Here is a 15,097-nt window from a genome sequence, read left to right on the forward strand (position 1 = left end):
CCCATATTATGCCAAATTACGTAGATGCTTAGTTTCTGTTAATTAAATGATTCATAATGTATGCTCTGTTATTTGTCCCTGATAATATCACTCACTCACATATAAGAGTGTCAAAATTGTTATGTAAATCAAAACTGACTGTTGCTAGCTTCTTTTGTCTTCTAAGAGGATGATTTCTACCAGTGAAGAATATGTCGCTATACTGCTCACTTTCACCTATGGGGGAGAATGAGAAAGAGAGAGGAAACACTGAAATTCAAAAGCTCTGCCAGTTCTTCTGTGGACTCTGGGGTGAGGCTCAGAGTAGATGACTCTTTGCTTGTCAAAGAACATCAATGACTTTTTGGACCGAGATGCAGATTCTGGGAAAACAGAGGATCAGGGAGCTATGAAGAGAGTCTGAAGACCAGCAACATGGTGGGAGGGGGAATCCACAGAGAAATGTGGCCAGTGAGAAATCCTCAGGTGTGCTTTGGTCTAAGGGGTTATTAAATGTCCACTATCCACTTCTAAGCTGTTGGCGTTTCTGTAATTTAAAAGGCCTCCATTGCTCAAAACTTCAGTCATGTCTGCTGCTCACAAACGCTTGGGGTGGTCTGAGGAAAATCAAGGGAAAGAGGTGAGTTTGAACCCAGGTTGGCATGGGGTGTGAACTAGCACAGGTGTTGTGGAACCATGAGCCACAAATGATCATGGGAATGAGAGATCCAGTAAATCCACAGAAATCTTGGGGAAATCAATGGAGCTTCCCTAAAAAAGATGGGATTTGGGACTTGAGCCACTTTTATGTCAATCTCCAAAGAAGATTAACTTCAGCTGATATAGAGGACTCAATGAGAAAATTTCAAAATATTCCATTAGACATATGCCAAATAGTCTTCATAACGTGAGGTTTAGGGAAGCATTTACAAAGCTGTACACAGGTTTTTGCATAACATGAAAGAGTCCAAGGTATTTAAATAGGAACATTTAATAAATAAATCACAAAACTTTTTTCTCTATTGACTATTAAACATTTTACCAAATGGACAATAGCACTTCATCAATAACCTTCCTAAATAAGTTTAGATTCCCACCTAATTCTCCTTCGAAAATAGTGAATAAATTTTCAAAGTAGCTGAAATACAAATGTATTTATACAAAACACATATGCATCATCCAGAGATGCAGAAGATTCTCAGAGAGAACCATCTGGAACTCATATAGGGAAATACCCATAGAGAAGCCTTCAAATCCTTCAAAGTCTGGCCCAGACTCACCTTTACATGGTGGATCAAACGCTCTACTTCATTCACTTTGTAAGTCTCCAATCCCAGCTCCTTGGCTAATCGTAAGATACGATTCTGGGTTGGCCCAACATAAGATCCTCCAAGGTCCACATATTTAACGTTTTGGTTCTGTTTTCCCATGGGAAAAAAAAAATGGATATTTATAAAAATATTCCTAAAATAAAAAAAAGACAGTCCTGAAATAAGCAAATTCAGATTTCACAGGTAATACATACATCTTGAGGTGTATCCGTGGAAAACTGAATTCTGTTCTCAACTCTACTTCATTCACATGGCTTAATAGTTACTAAATCAATCTTTAATTTAAAGCAAAATTGATTGAATAGGCAAGAGAACCCCATTATTCCCAATATATCACAACAGGTTTGGATTTTCGGGCCTTGAATTTGTACGCTATGAGTTGCTGATGAATCTCTTTACTCAGTACCTCAGGCTGATTTTGAAAGAAAATTATCCCTTCTTATGTGGTTTGTTAATACAGGGAATATTCGGTCATATTTTGGATCTTTGAAATTGCTTTTATGTTTAATTGTATTTTTTTTCTATATGGTTTTGAATTGGCTTCATTTCCAATGACTAAAGGGCAGCCTATGAACAAGAACCTCCCTATCTCTGAACGTGCCCACGCAGAACCAGGTACTATGAGGGTACTTTAAAAAAGTTCATGGAAAGATCCACATTATCTTTCAATTCTATTTTTCCATGAACTTTTTGAAGTACCCTCGTATTAGTCAGAAACACCAGAAATGGTCCTCCTTTTCTGTTTTTGTTTGCTTGTTTATTTTCTAGCTCCTCATTCAACACTCCTCAAAAGAACACAGTTTTCACAAGGGCAGGGATCTTTGTCTTATTCACTGATATGTTCCAAGCACTGATAGCAGTTGCCCAATACATTTTCTAAAATAAATGAAAGAACGGTGTTTTTTAAAATTCAGCACCTCATCACGCTAAATCAGTCTCTTTTATGTAAAAGGCACTCTTATGTGCCATATTTTGTGGGAATATGAAGATTTCAAGAGCTGGAGGAGACACAACATATAAGACAACATGTAATAATTGTCCAGGTGCAGAACAGATAAGTGCTATTAACACAGAAGAAAGGCAAGTAGCTTTTGATTGGAGGAGGAAGGATAATATCCTAGATGTATGTCATTCATAAATTCATATGGAACCACAAAAGACCCCAAATAGCCAAAACAGTCTTGAGCAAAAAGAACAAAGTTGGAGGCATCATACTATCCGACTTCAAAATATAATATAAAGCAATTGTAATCAAAACAGCACAGTACTGGCATAAAAACCGATTCATCAACTAATGAAACAGGATAGAAAGCCCAGAAATAAACCCACATTTATGGTCAATTGATTTTTGACAAAAATGCCAAGAACACACAATGGGGAAAGAAGAGTGTATTCAATAAATGATGCTGAGAAAACTGGTTATCCACATGCAGAAGAATGAAATTAGACTCTTATCTTATGCCATCAACAAAAATCAACTCAAAATGGATTAGAGACTTAAACATAAGACCTGAAACTGTAAAACTAGCAGGAGAAAACATAGGGAAAAAGCTAAATGACATTGGTCTGGGCAAGAATTTTTTGGATATGACTCCAAAAACAAAAAATAAACAAATGAGATTGCATCAAACTAAAAAACTACACATAGCAAAGGAAACAATCAACAAAAGGAAGAGACAACCTACACAATGGGAAAAAATATTTTCAAACCATACATCTGATAAGGGGTTAATATCCGAAATACATAAGAAACTCAAACAATTCAATAACAAGAAAACAAATAAACTGATTAAAAAATGGACAAAAAACCTGAACAGACACTTCTCAGAAGAAGACATACAAATGGCTAACAGGTTCATGAAAATATGCTCAGCATGACTAGTCATTAGAGAAATGCAAATTAAAATCACAATAAGATATCACTTTACACCTGTTAGAATGGCATTTATCAAAAAGATGAGAGGTATTGGCGAAGATGTGGAGAAAAAGGAACTCTTGGATACTGTTGCTGGGAGTGCAAATTAGTACAGCCATTATAGAAAAGGTATGGAGGTTCTTCCAAAAACTAGAAATAGAACTATCATATGATCCAGCAATCTCACTTCTGGGAATACATCTGAAGAAATTGAAGTCAATATGTTGAAGGGATATCTGCACTCCCATGTTCATTGCAGCATTACTCACAACAGCCAAGATATGGAATCAACCTAAGTGCCCATCAACAGATGAATGCATTAAGAAAAATATGGTATGTATACACAATGGAATACCATTTAGCCTTAAAAAAGAACAAAACTGTCATTTGGGACAATATGGATGAATCTAAAACTAGAACTTACTTTCTCAGTTATTTTGAAATGTATCACCACAAAAAAATGTCAAGTAAGTGAGGTGATGGATATGTTAATTAGTTTGATTTAATCACTCCATATTGTACACATATATCAAAACATAACATTGCACCCCATAAATGTAATACAATTATGATTTGTCGATTAAAAATAAAATAAATTAAAAATTAAACAAATGAATAAATGAGGCAATGACTCAAAGAAAAAAAATTTAGCTTGTGTAGTAAGAATTATTGTGTTGGTGTTAGAAGCCTCAAAGTTAGGGGTGGAAAGTACAAAGAATTGTGATATTTTCTTCCTACTTGACACATGCACACATACACCCCTGCCCATTTCTCTCCTCCCCAATCCTAACTCCATGATGCCAACTATCATGAAATGAGAAGACAAAAAGAGACAGAAGAAAAGAGTTGAAAAGGCGGCAGACTGAGGGAGAAGCTGTGAAGAATGTTTCAGAGTAATTTTCACCCTCTCAGAGTCAAATAAAATTAAAGACTTTCAGTTTTAAAAAAATAAAATAAAATAAAAAAACAAAACTCAGCTTCAGTCCCACTTTTCTCCACTCCATCTTTAATGTCTTACCCTAAGAGTGTAAGTCCTGCCTCCCACGCGGTCCCGGGCTTCCAGAACAACCACATCCAGGCCAGAGTCATGCAGAAGTTTGGCTGCTGCCATACCTGGGAGACAGTACAATACAACATCAGGATGAAATACTTCACAGGGACTCCAGACAAGCTCTTCACACTAACAGCCAATGACAAAAGCCTGTGTTGGTTCCCGTGCAACCCCTAGTGTTATATTCAACTTACAGGTGGATAGGTGGACTTACAGAGTCCAAGCCTGGGAAACCAAGTGATATTTCCAGAAAGAACAAAAAGGATTTCATTTTTGGTAAATGTCTCAAATCTTAAAAACATCCTCAGTCACTCTATCAAAATGTCTGTCTTAAGGACTAAACTGCACCCTGACAGCATAAATGAAAACAAAGCCACGATCGAGAGAAATGTACAAGCTGCAGCAGACACAGGATCAAGACTAGCCACTGACTTCATTCTCAGAGTAACTATGGAAAATCAGTAAACTGGGGGGCAGGGGGCCCTCAAAGCAGGTGCGAAGACCTGGGATTTACTGTTAAAATTGGACTTTTGGAAGTTGACATAAAGTTTCAAAACCAAAGACACAGAAGTTGACCTCAATCATCTTAAATCCCTGCCATGATCCATCACTGAAGAATGAAATGACTCCATGTATGTACCCATTTAATTATTAATTTAATCGAAAATACTTATTAAATGCCTGTCACATTCTCACCACCATGAATTTAGCTTTAAAAAAAAATCCCACAGTTTTAATGAGGAAAATTTACGTACAACAAAATTTACCCATTTAAGTGTAGAGTTGGTGTACTCGCATGTAGTTTTGGTACTAATACATCCTGGATGTAGTTTTGGTACTAATACATCCTGGATGTAGTTTTTGGCCTCAGAGCTCTTAAAATCCTGCATCTTTTAAAACCACTCTTACAGAATTTAGCAGGTTTTCTCAGAGAACAGAGTTCTGCTGCTCTTCCTCTGATGAACTGAATTCACTCAGTCCCCATTACCTTACTCATTTGCTTTATGTGACCAAAAAAAAAAAAAAATCAAGCAAACACCTAGACACTGTTGTGTCTTACAGATAAATAAAACAGTTTCTAGCTTATCTTTCAAAATTAATGGTTCTGTGACTTTTAAACTCCATTAGTACAAAATAAAAAGATTCCTATAGAAATAGCTAATACTCATATAATGCTCACTACATTTGAGGCACTGTTTCTAAGTGTTTTAATATATTAATTCAATGATTTTTTACAACCCAATGAGATAAGGTACTATCAACAGTCCCATTTTATGGCTGAAAAATCCAAAGCACAAAGAGGTGTCCAAGGTCCCCTAAGCAGTAGGTGGCAAAGCCAGTTTCACTTCAGTGTCTGTATTCCCAACCACGACATGACACTACCTTTTGCTACAGGGAGAAATTACATTTCAAAAGGTATTTTTCACTTTATTTGAATCAATGTGTTTTGAAGACCCACTTGCATCTTGTGGTTTGGTAAGAATCCGTAAAAGATAAAATATGAGCCCATATTAAGAACCATAATGAAAAGCCAACAATCAGCAATCTTAAAGGCTGAAACCCATTTTTCAGGAAGGCTGATTTGACATTTTATTATTTGAGTTAATCCATCTTCCCATCCCTGACCCGAGGGGGCAAGGCCAAGGCTTCCAGTTGGCAGTGGAGTAACAGTCCCAAAGTCCACAGCCCCACACAGTGCGCACAGCATTGCACAAGCATGATTCAGAAATATAGAGCTTGGAGGATTTTCAACTCCAGTTTCTTCATTTTACCTCCATAAGAAACAAAACAAAACAAAAAACACTTCTATTGAAATTCAAAATTGCAAACAATTCAGTGACATTTGTCTTATCAAGCATCAGTTCAACAAATGAAATAACATACAGCCTTAGTAACAGCTGTTATCAGTTCAGATAAACCACCCGAGCATGCTGAGGCTTACACAAAATGATTCAGAGGAAATACATCACCCTAGCATTTTATATTCCACAAAAGTACTGTCTTTTAGTAAGTGCAGTTATCCAATAATATCTGATGCTAAACCTAAACAGTTACTAAAACAAACCAGGGGCTTATCAAACCATTGAGTAGGGTTCTCTACGCTCATGTGCCTTAAAAAATTATAAACAGAAAATTACAAAAATATCTTTCAACAGGGCAACATGAAAGTATGTTGTTGGAATACCTCACAATTTACCTCACTAATGTTCATGGGGGTGGGGGGAGACAGCCAAAATGCTTGTTGGGCATTAACTAACAAAAAGTGATTAGAAAAATAATTTGCCCAAATATTGGAAGTCACTGTAATTTAGGAGGAGGGAATTTTAGGGTAGCTGAGAAACTGAAAAGTTGGAGTCTGGTCAGGAGGGGATTAAGACTGTCTAGAAGAGATATCTCTCAAGGGATCCCTCAGTGATGACTGATATAAGAACTCATGATTTGACTGCTCAAAGACTAAGCAAATGATTAACTCTACCCAGCTCACAAGAGGGCAGTTTCTCAAGAGTTCCTTTCTATATTGGTTGTTTGGAACTTTTAACACATTTTGCCCTAGAAAAGAATTTTCAAGTGTAATACTACTACAAAAAGAAAAATCATAAAGTTGCAGAAATACATTTGCCCTAAAAACACTAAACAACGTAATTTGCACTGTTTAACACTTGCGCAGTAGTCTCCTGACAAAATGCAGTAATAGTTTTTTAAAAATAGAAATACCCACAATAATAACAGCCACCATCATAAAGCACGGAGCATTTACTTTGGTCTTCGTGAAGGGCTTTACACACAAAGCTCAGCTGATCGTCTCCACAATGCTAAGAGGTATTATCCTCATTTTAAAATTAAAAATAGCGGCTTGGAGATGTTCAGTGATCTGCTGTAGGTTACACAATTAGTAAGTGGCAGGGTCAGAGTTCAACCCAAAACCTGAATTCTTAGCCACCCCCCTGGGACCAACAAGGTAAAATTAAAAGAACAATAACTCTACATGTACACAGATTGATGTAGTGTCTTAAGACATTCTGCTCTGTGTCTAGCTACAAGAATCTTAAAATATCAGTTTTTCTCTTAAATAGATACTTCATTTTGCAAACAATTTAGGAGCAAGCTTATAGTCACTTTGTACTTTTAAAAAGCTAAAGAAATTTGAATTTAATATACAGTATCAATTAATATTTCACAAACAAATGATCATTTGGCACTTTCAGAAGCAGCCCCTATGTGCCCCTGACAGGCCCTTGGAAGAAAAATCACAGCATGGCACACACAAATAATGGTAGAGTGATGCCTAATGCCATGAAATTATCAAAATAATGCATGTCTTACCCTGAGTAGTTTATTTAGAAAAGGTTTCATCAAAGTGATGACTATCTCCATTATGATTACACACCCAAATTATTTTAAAGACCTAGAAATCAGCATTATTAGCATTATATGCTCAGCAGTTTTGTGCCCTGGAAATTGACCAGAGAGTTAGATGCTGTTGAAGACTGAAAATTGCACAGTGAGGTAACACAGAAGGGGCCTCTTCACAGTGTCTAAAGAGTAGCAGAGAAGTTAGGATACGAAGGGAAGGGTAAGATCAAAATCATCTGCCTCATTCTTTGCTTTGTCAACCTGTTTCATGCCTTTCATATCAACCTTTGATATCTAATGAAGCTTTTTAAACGTTTTTAAATGCAAAGTTAATTGTCTTGAAAACATTATGAAACATCAGTATTTTGATACCACATAAGGACTTTCTCGCAGTTTAAAGTTACCAAAAATAAAAAAGAGAGAGAAAATCATGTTAAGCAAAATTGACAACGAAATCCACTGTACCTCAAAGCATCTCTAACCTTGTAACCGTGGTAAACAATACAGAGATTCCCTCAGGACAAATAAAAGCCAAGAATATGCAAGCAGCCCTCATCACCTCTGTCACTTCTGACAAAGCAATGGTTTTATGAGGAAATTCTAGAAACAACCAAGTGAACTTCTGATCAAAGAACTGGAATTCTTTGACATCTCTAAAGAGAATGCTTGTTAGTTATTTAACACAAATACACACAAAAAAGGTCTGGGGTGAGAAGAAAAATAACCCTAATTTGAAATAAAGTTCATTAAAGGAAAGTGGTATCTGTCGATAGAATTCAGATGTTAATTGTTGAACTTTTCAACAGAGTCGTGAGCAGATCCCAAGCAGGTAAAGCCATCACTGAAAACAGCTAACATTTTGAGCACCAACTCTGTGCCGGCTTCTATTCTAAGTGCTTTACAAATAAGAACTTACCCTCCCAACAGCTCTATGAGATAGGCAGATGTAGAAAGCAAAGCACAGAGAGGCCAAATAATGTGCCCAAGGTCACACAGCCAGCAAGTGGCAGAGCCAGTATTCACAGTCCAGGCAATCTGACTCCAGATAACAATCATGTCAGCAGCCTTCGTTTTACTTAACAGGGAAACACTGAAAACCTTTCCTTTAACATCACGGACCACACAAACATCAGGCCATTTTCTATCACATTTGTGCCTTTCTGTAAATTGCACGAAGGTGCACATTCCTGGCAAGTAAATTTCCCAAAGGCATCCTGCCTTCAGGACAATGCAGCCCACAGATACAAATGGCTTGGCTGGCAGCACGGGGCTGGACTGCATGTCTCTTTCACTGCATCAGCCAGGCACCCTTGTCAGCAGGGCACTGTCTGAACAGCTTATGCTGTGGCCTTGAAGCTCAGAAAACTTATTTCCTGAATGATAAGAATTTAATTATCTATTCTTTCTCTTCTCAGTACTAGGACACAGCTGGCACTGAAATGTTTGTTGAATGGATTTATTTAATCCCTTTCAACAGAGATGACATTTAATTACTTAATAAATAAATGGTTGCAGTGGTGTCTATACAAGCATAGTATTTTTAATAGAGTATAAGATATTAAAACATTTAGACGCACTGAAACTGATTTCCTCTGGTAATACCAGAAATGGTAACATATACCCTTGACTTATTCAAAGGGAAAGGCAGCCAACCAATAATAATAACAACCTTACCTTTGTACAGCATTGCCAAGTTTCCAACACTCACATTCAATCCTTAACAAGAACCTTGTGAGGTTGGTATTGGTGTTCCCATTTGCGAGATTAGGAAACGGAGTCTCAGAGATTTCAAGGGCTTGCTCGCAGTTATACAGCTAGTGATGTACCAATGGCAGAGCTAGATCTGAAACCCAGTTCTGTTTCTGTGTCCTATGTGTTTTTCATTAGCCACATTACTTCCTATAACATACAAAGGCCTATGTTGTTAAAAAAAAAATTCTCAAAGTATGCAAAGTTTTAAAATCAGAGAACTTTTCTTTATTAGCTTTCTTGGAAAGAATATATTGATAATAATCACCTGGAGCCTGTCAGTGCCCAAAGCCCTGGGACCATATCGTTCGAGGAGGATCTGAAGGCATTTGGGGCAACACAGAGCTCCCTAGGGTCTGGCTCCACTGAATACACATTAAGAGGTGCTTTGATCAGTTTCTCCTCAAGTTCAGACTGACTCCTCTTCCCTGAGAATGCACCAATCACAATTTTTAGAAAAATCCAAACAACGCATGACATAAACCAAACACATCAATGTGTACCATCATTTTGAACACTAAGAAGCAAAGTCTAGAATTACATTATTCACATCTTGATCCCCCAAATGAAAAAGATAGACTCCAAGCCTTCTTGGAAGTATGATAACCTTTGCTCTGCTTTTTCTCTCTAAGATGATCAAAATATATAACACAAAAACAAATGGCAATAGCTTGTAAAATAAAAGAGACCTTTACTGAAGCCTCAGGCAGTGGGATGATTTATGCTCTTGAAATGGATAAAAAAAAAAAAAAATCAAGCTTTCATAAGTTGCCATAGAAACCTTTCTCCAGATGCAGCCTCTTCGAGATACTAGAAAGAGATTGCCTTCCAAGTCCTTTCAGAATGTCTAAAACCATAAAAAGCATTTCTTCATCATGCTTTATATGCAAACAATTGCATTTTTCTAAAATGTCAGCAATCACAATGAGTCTTGTTTCATATCCAAGCTTTTGTCTTTACCCTTTGTTGTTTGAAAGGAGCTGAATATCTTTCGTGTATTGTAATCGTGGTAGACAAAATTTGTTTTCACTTTACCTCAACATGGTCTCCCATGAATAAAGGAAGCAAACCCAGAAATTACAGCTTTGTCTTTCTCAAGTTTGTGTAGTATATTATTCATTTTAAAAACTGTTCAATAAAACTAAACTTCTAATTCACCTGTTTCAAATCCTTTTGGGAGTTAGATAAAATATGTAGGAATAAATACACACATACTCCTTTAAGAAAATTGTTTCTTAAGTATAGAAGATAATCATATGATGCCATGATAGTTTCCTTGAGGGTGATCTGAAGATGAAATATCTCACTTCCATGACAGCCCTCTTATGGATTATCAACACAATTTTTAGAATCACAAACATCTTTAAGGCAGAATATATGAGGGTACTTCAAAAAGTTCATGGAAAGATTAATATTATCTTTTAATTCTATTTTTGAATCACCCTGAACTGAAGAGCTACCATACCCCTTTGGCTCACCCCCTCCCTAGATCCCATTCTCTGAAAGAGATGAGTGTTACAAATGGCATGCAGAGGGTCAGGGTTTTGCTATAGAGTACTGCTATGGTTTGAATGTTTGTCTTCTCCAAAGCTCAGGTTGAAACTTAATCCCCATTGTAACAGTATTAGGAGGGTGTGAAGTCTGACTGTGGTATTTGAAAGGTGGGCTTTTAAGAGGTGATTGGACCATGATGGCTATGCCCTAATGAATGCATTAATCGATTCATGGATTAATGGATTAATGGGTCCATGGATTAATGAGTTATAATGGGAGTGAGACTGGTGGCTTTATAAGAAGAAAGACCTGAGCTAGCACACTCAGCCCCTTCACAATATGATGCCTTATGCTGCCTCAGGACTCTGCAGAGAGTTCCCCACTGGCAAGAAGGCCCTCACCAGACGCACTCATTCAACCCTGGACTTCCCAGCCTCCAGAACTGTAAGAAATAAATTTTGTTTCTTTATAAATTACCCAGTTTCAGGTATTCTGTTATAAACAACAGAAAACGAACTAAGACAAGTACCTTGACTACCTTTCCATTAAAATATCCCCTGCCACCAAAAATAAGATGATGGATTAGGAATTCTAGAAAGAGAGCAGATAATGTGGGCATTGACAAGGAAAAGAAATCTGGGTGTGATGTAATGAGTGACTGAAAGAAATGAAGTTACAAAGGAGTCATTTGGTGATGCCAAAGCCCGTCCTCCCTCCAGCTTCTGGGAGCCTAGTGAGCATGTGGAGCCTGGCCCAAAAGCTTTGCTTTGCCTGCCCCTGAAACATGCCTACAAAACAAAGACCCAAGGCAGGCAGTGGTGTGCAAGGACCAGAGTGGAAGGAAAACACCACCAGGTTCAAGGATGAGGCAGAATGTTGCTCTTCTGTAGAAAAATTCTATGCCTTAAATAGTCCACTGCTTGGCTGTGTAACCTCAGGTAAGAGTCCTCACCTTTCTGGGACTCATTTTCCCCATTTATAAAATGAAGTGATTAGATTAGGCCCTTTCCAGTCTGTGATTAATCTAAATGAGACAGGATGGTAATTTCACGTAAGCTGAGATTTCATTACATAGGTGGTATCTTCATGACCCCCAAAGCATCTAGTCCAAATTCTGCCCTGTGGAGCTTGAAATTTGGGTAGCATCAAAAGGTGTGAATAAAATAAACACGGAATTTTTGTGTTCATGTAGGACAAGGAAATTCTGATTTAAACAAAGCTGGTCAAGGATAGGTGTGCTAAGATAATTAGGGGTGAAATGTCATGATGTCTGTAACTTACTTTGGTATTCATCAAAAAATAATAGGGATTGATAAATAGAGAGGATGGATAGATGAATACAATGGAATGAAGCAAATACAGCCAAAACAACTGTAGAATTTAGTTGGTAGGTATAGGAGTGTCAACTATAGAATTCTTTGAAATTTTTCATAAGGAAATTCTGGAAAAAAGTTAAATGGGTTTCTATTTAGCTAGACTTGTCAGAGTCTTAAATTAATGTATCACATAACTCCTTCAGGAAATACTATATACACTATTTACATAATTTCTTAGTCTTTATAACTTATTGGGGCTCAGGGGATGGAAGTGATTTTGTAAGGGCAGAAATTTCTTGTTACATATTTTGGGAAACATACCTAAAGCAACCAGTCAATTTGATCAGTGTGGCTAAAACTAGCGGTAGGTTTGTCGCATTCCTCTTTTAAAATATCCTCCTCTCTTCCTCCCAGCAATGCAAACATTATTAACAATACCATTGTCCTTAGGCTGTGCATTATCAAGGAACTGATGTCCAAAACTCAACGGCTCTAGAAAAGAACAAAGCCTAACAGAAGAGGCACCACTAACTACAGCAGGGAAGGGGGTGACTACAAGGTATTTGGAAAGGGAGCTTCCTGGGGAGGTGGGAAGTTCACCTGGTATAGCCAAGTTACAGAAAAGTAGAAAACGATGAAATAAGAAGGAAAAAGATAGTGTCCCACAAAGAAATGAATGGGAAGGTTCTCTCTTTCTTCTTGCAAGACATGCATACAGCAGGGTCACCCAGGCAAAGGTAGCCAAAAGACAGAAGACAGCCCAGAGTTCTGGAAAGCCTGGGGGCAATGCCCTAAACTGGAGCTCGGAGGAAAGGAAAATGTGCTGCCATCTCCAAGGAACCAAAAGTAAGCCCAAGGACAACCAGATGAGTACATTTGCGTAGCACAGTGTTATGGGTTGAATTGTGTCCCCCACCCCAAATTCATATGTTAAAGTCCAAACTCCCCGGAAACTCAGAATGTGACCTTATTTGGAGATAGTCTTTACAGAGGTCATCAAGTTAAAATGAGGTCATTATGGTGGGCCCTAATCCAATATGACCGGTGTCCTTCTACGAAGGGGAAATGTGGACACAGAAACATGCACACAGGGAGAAGGCCATGTGAAGATGAAGGCAGAGATCAGGAAGAAGCTCTACAAGCCACTACAATGCACGTGCCAGCAAACCGCTAGCAGCTAGAGGAGGCCCAGGGAACAGATGGTCCCTCCCAGCCCTCAGAAGGCGCCAACTCTGCCTGCACTTTGATCTCAGACTTCTGGCCTCCAGAACTGTGAGACAATACGTTTCTGTTATTTATGCCCTCTGGTCTGTAGTACTTTGTTGTCGCCATCCTAGCAAACTAATACACATGGGCAATTTTATCTTGCATATTAACCTCACTGTTAATTGAACTTATTTGGGGATAACATGGTCATGAAGTCCTAGTTAGCCAGTCGAGGCTGGCATTTCTTATGTTCTCAGTAATGCTGGGGTGTTGGTTGGGGAGTGAGAGGGCAGAGAGGGAGCTCCTAGCAGATGCACTATTTCGGATGACCCGTTGGGCCTGGGGCATTTTCCCAAACAGGTGTTAAGTAAGCAGTTGGGTGAGCCCCAAAGTGACAAAGCTCAAGGATGGGAGTTCCAGCCTTGGAGCTATAAGTAGCATAATAACACATAGTGGTAATAATGAGGGTCTGTGAATGATCTAGAACCTAAGTGAGGAATAAAGCTTTCTGAGCTGCACATTAAGAAATTAGCCATTGCCAAGATTAAACAAATCCTATGCTTCATACAAATTCCATAGCATTTTTAGAATGTCTAATGTTTGTCTCTCATTAAACTCTACTCTAAAATGATTGTCAGTGACATTTATCTAACTATTCAACTCTCTAAGAAACACTATGACTTTAGGGCCTCATTGTGTTTCTCAGTGCCAAGGAAAAGCTATGACACACCCACACCCAAGAAGTTCCGTTCTGCCACCTCAGGCACTCCTGGTCCATCCCTGGGCACCCAGACCGGGTGGGATGGAAACATGGTGGCAAGTCAAGAATGTGAACTTGACTGGGAATAGGCCATTCAGAAACATGTGCGTGGGAAAATCTGTCCTTTAAGCCATAACAACCACTTCCAAACATAAGTCAAAAGAGGTAGAGGGATCAGTCCTGGCATTAAAACAATGGCTCCGATAATCACAGACCAGGCAGGTTTGTTTGTTTGTTCGTTTGTTTTAGCCTAACCTGAAAGATTCATGTTAAGACTGTACAGTTCCACCCTAACAGTGTGTAGATCTTGACCCACATAGGAGTGCACAGACTCATGCTCAGTGTGTGGCATAGTAGTGTCTGTGGGTCTGCGCACGTACACAAACTCGCACATGCATGCCCGCGGGCCCTGAAGCTGTGAACGACACACATGTCCAAGAGCATTACCCGAGGGGGTGGAGGTGGCATCGAGACAGCAACACACAAGCTACTATTATTGCCCCTTCAACTGTCCCTGGGGATTGGGTGCCACTCTTCCCACTAAAATAGGGAGACAACATAAAGCTACTGTGATACACAACTGGAGCTGAAGAAGGAAAACAAAGATTCTTGGAAGTCATAACACGCACAATTAGAATCCTCAAGAAGTTTATTTTGTTGACTCAACTAGAACAGACCTTGTATCCAGAATTCTAAACAGAGAAATCAACGGCAATGAAGAAAAGGCAAAGGTATAGCTCTCTTGGTCAACACCATCAAGGCACATGTCAAAGCACGTGTCCTGTGGGGAGTGGGAGGAGGGGATACGGCCATAGGTGTGTTTTCTTAGAAGCTGCTTTTGCAAGCAGATGGCCTCTGTCCCACTGCGTTGTAGCTAATCCCCCCTACATTAGCATCCTCATGCCTAAGGTCAGTGTCTCTGGCAGCAGCCTGGATCTGAGG

General features: G+C 38.6%; 1 protein-coding gene across 1 annotated transcript in view; it reads right to left on the reverse strand.

The window, feature by feature from the left end:
- MAOB (monoamine oxidase B) overlaps positions 1-15,097 on the reverse strand; it is a 113,983-nt gene that overhangs the window by 75,188 nt on the left and 23,698 nt on the right. The window contains exons 2-3 of the mRNA XM_063083606.1: positions 4,244-4,338; positions 1,260-1,397 (exon numbers count right to left, since the gene is read on the reverse strand). Of these exons, the coding sequence (XP_062939676.1) occupies positions 1,260-1,397; positions 4,244-4,338 (233 nt within the window). The remainder of the gene's footprint in view (positions 1-1,259; positions 1,398-4,243; positions 4,339-15,097) is intronic.

This window comes from Cynocephalus volans, chromosome X (assembly GCF_027409185.1).
Source record: "Cynocephalus volans isolate mCynVol1 chromosome X, mCynVol1.pri, whole genome shotgun sequence".
Taxonomy (NCBI): domain Eukaryota; kingdom Metazoa; phylum Chordata; class Mammalia; order Dermoptera; family Cynocephalidae; genus Cynocephalus; species Cynocephalus volans.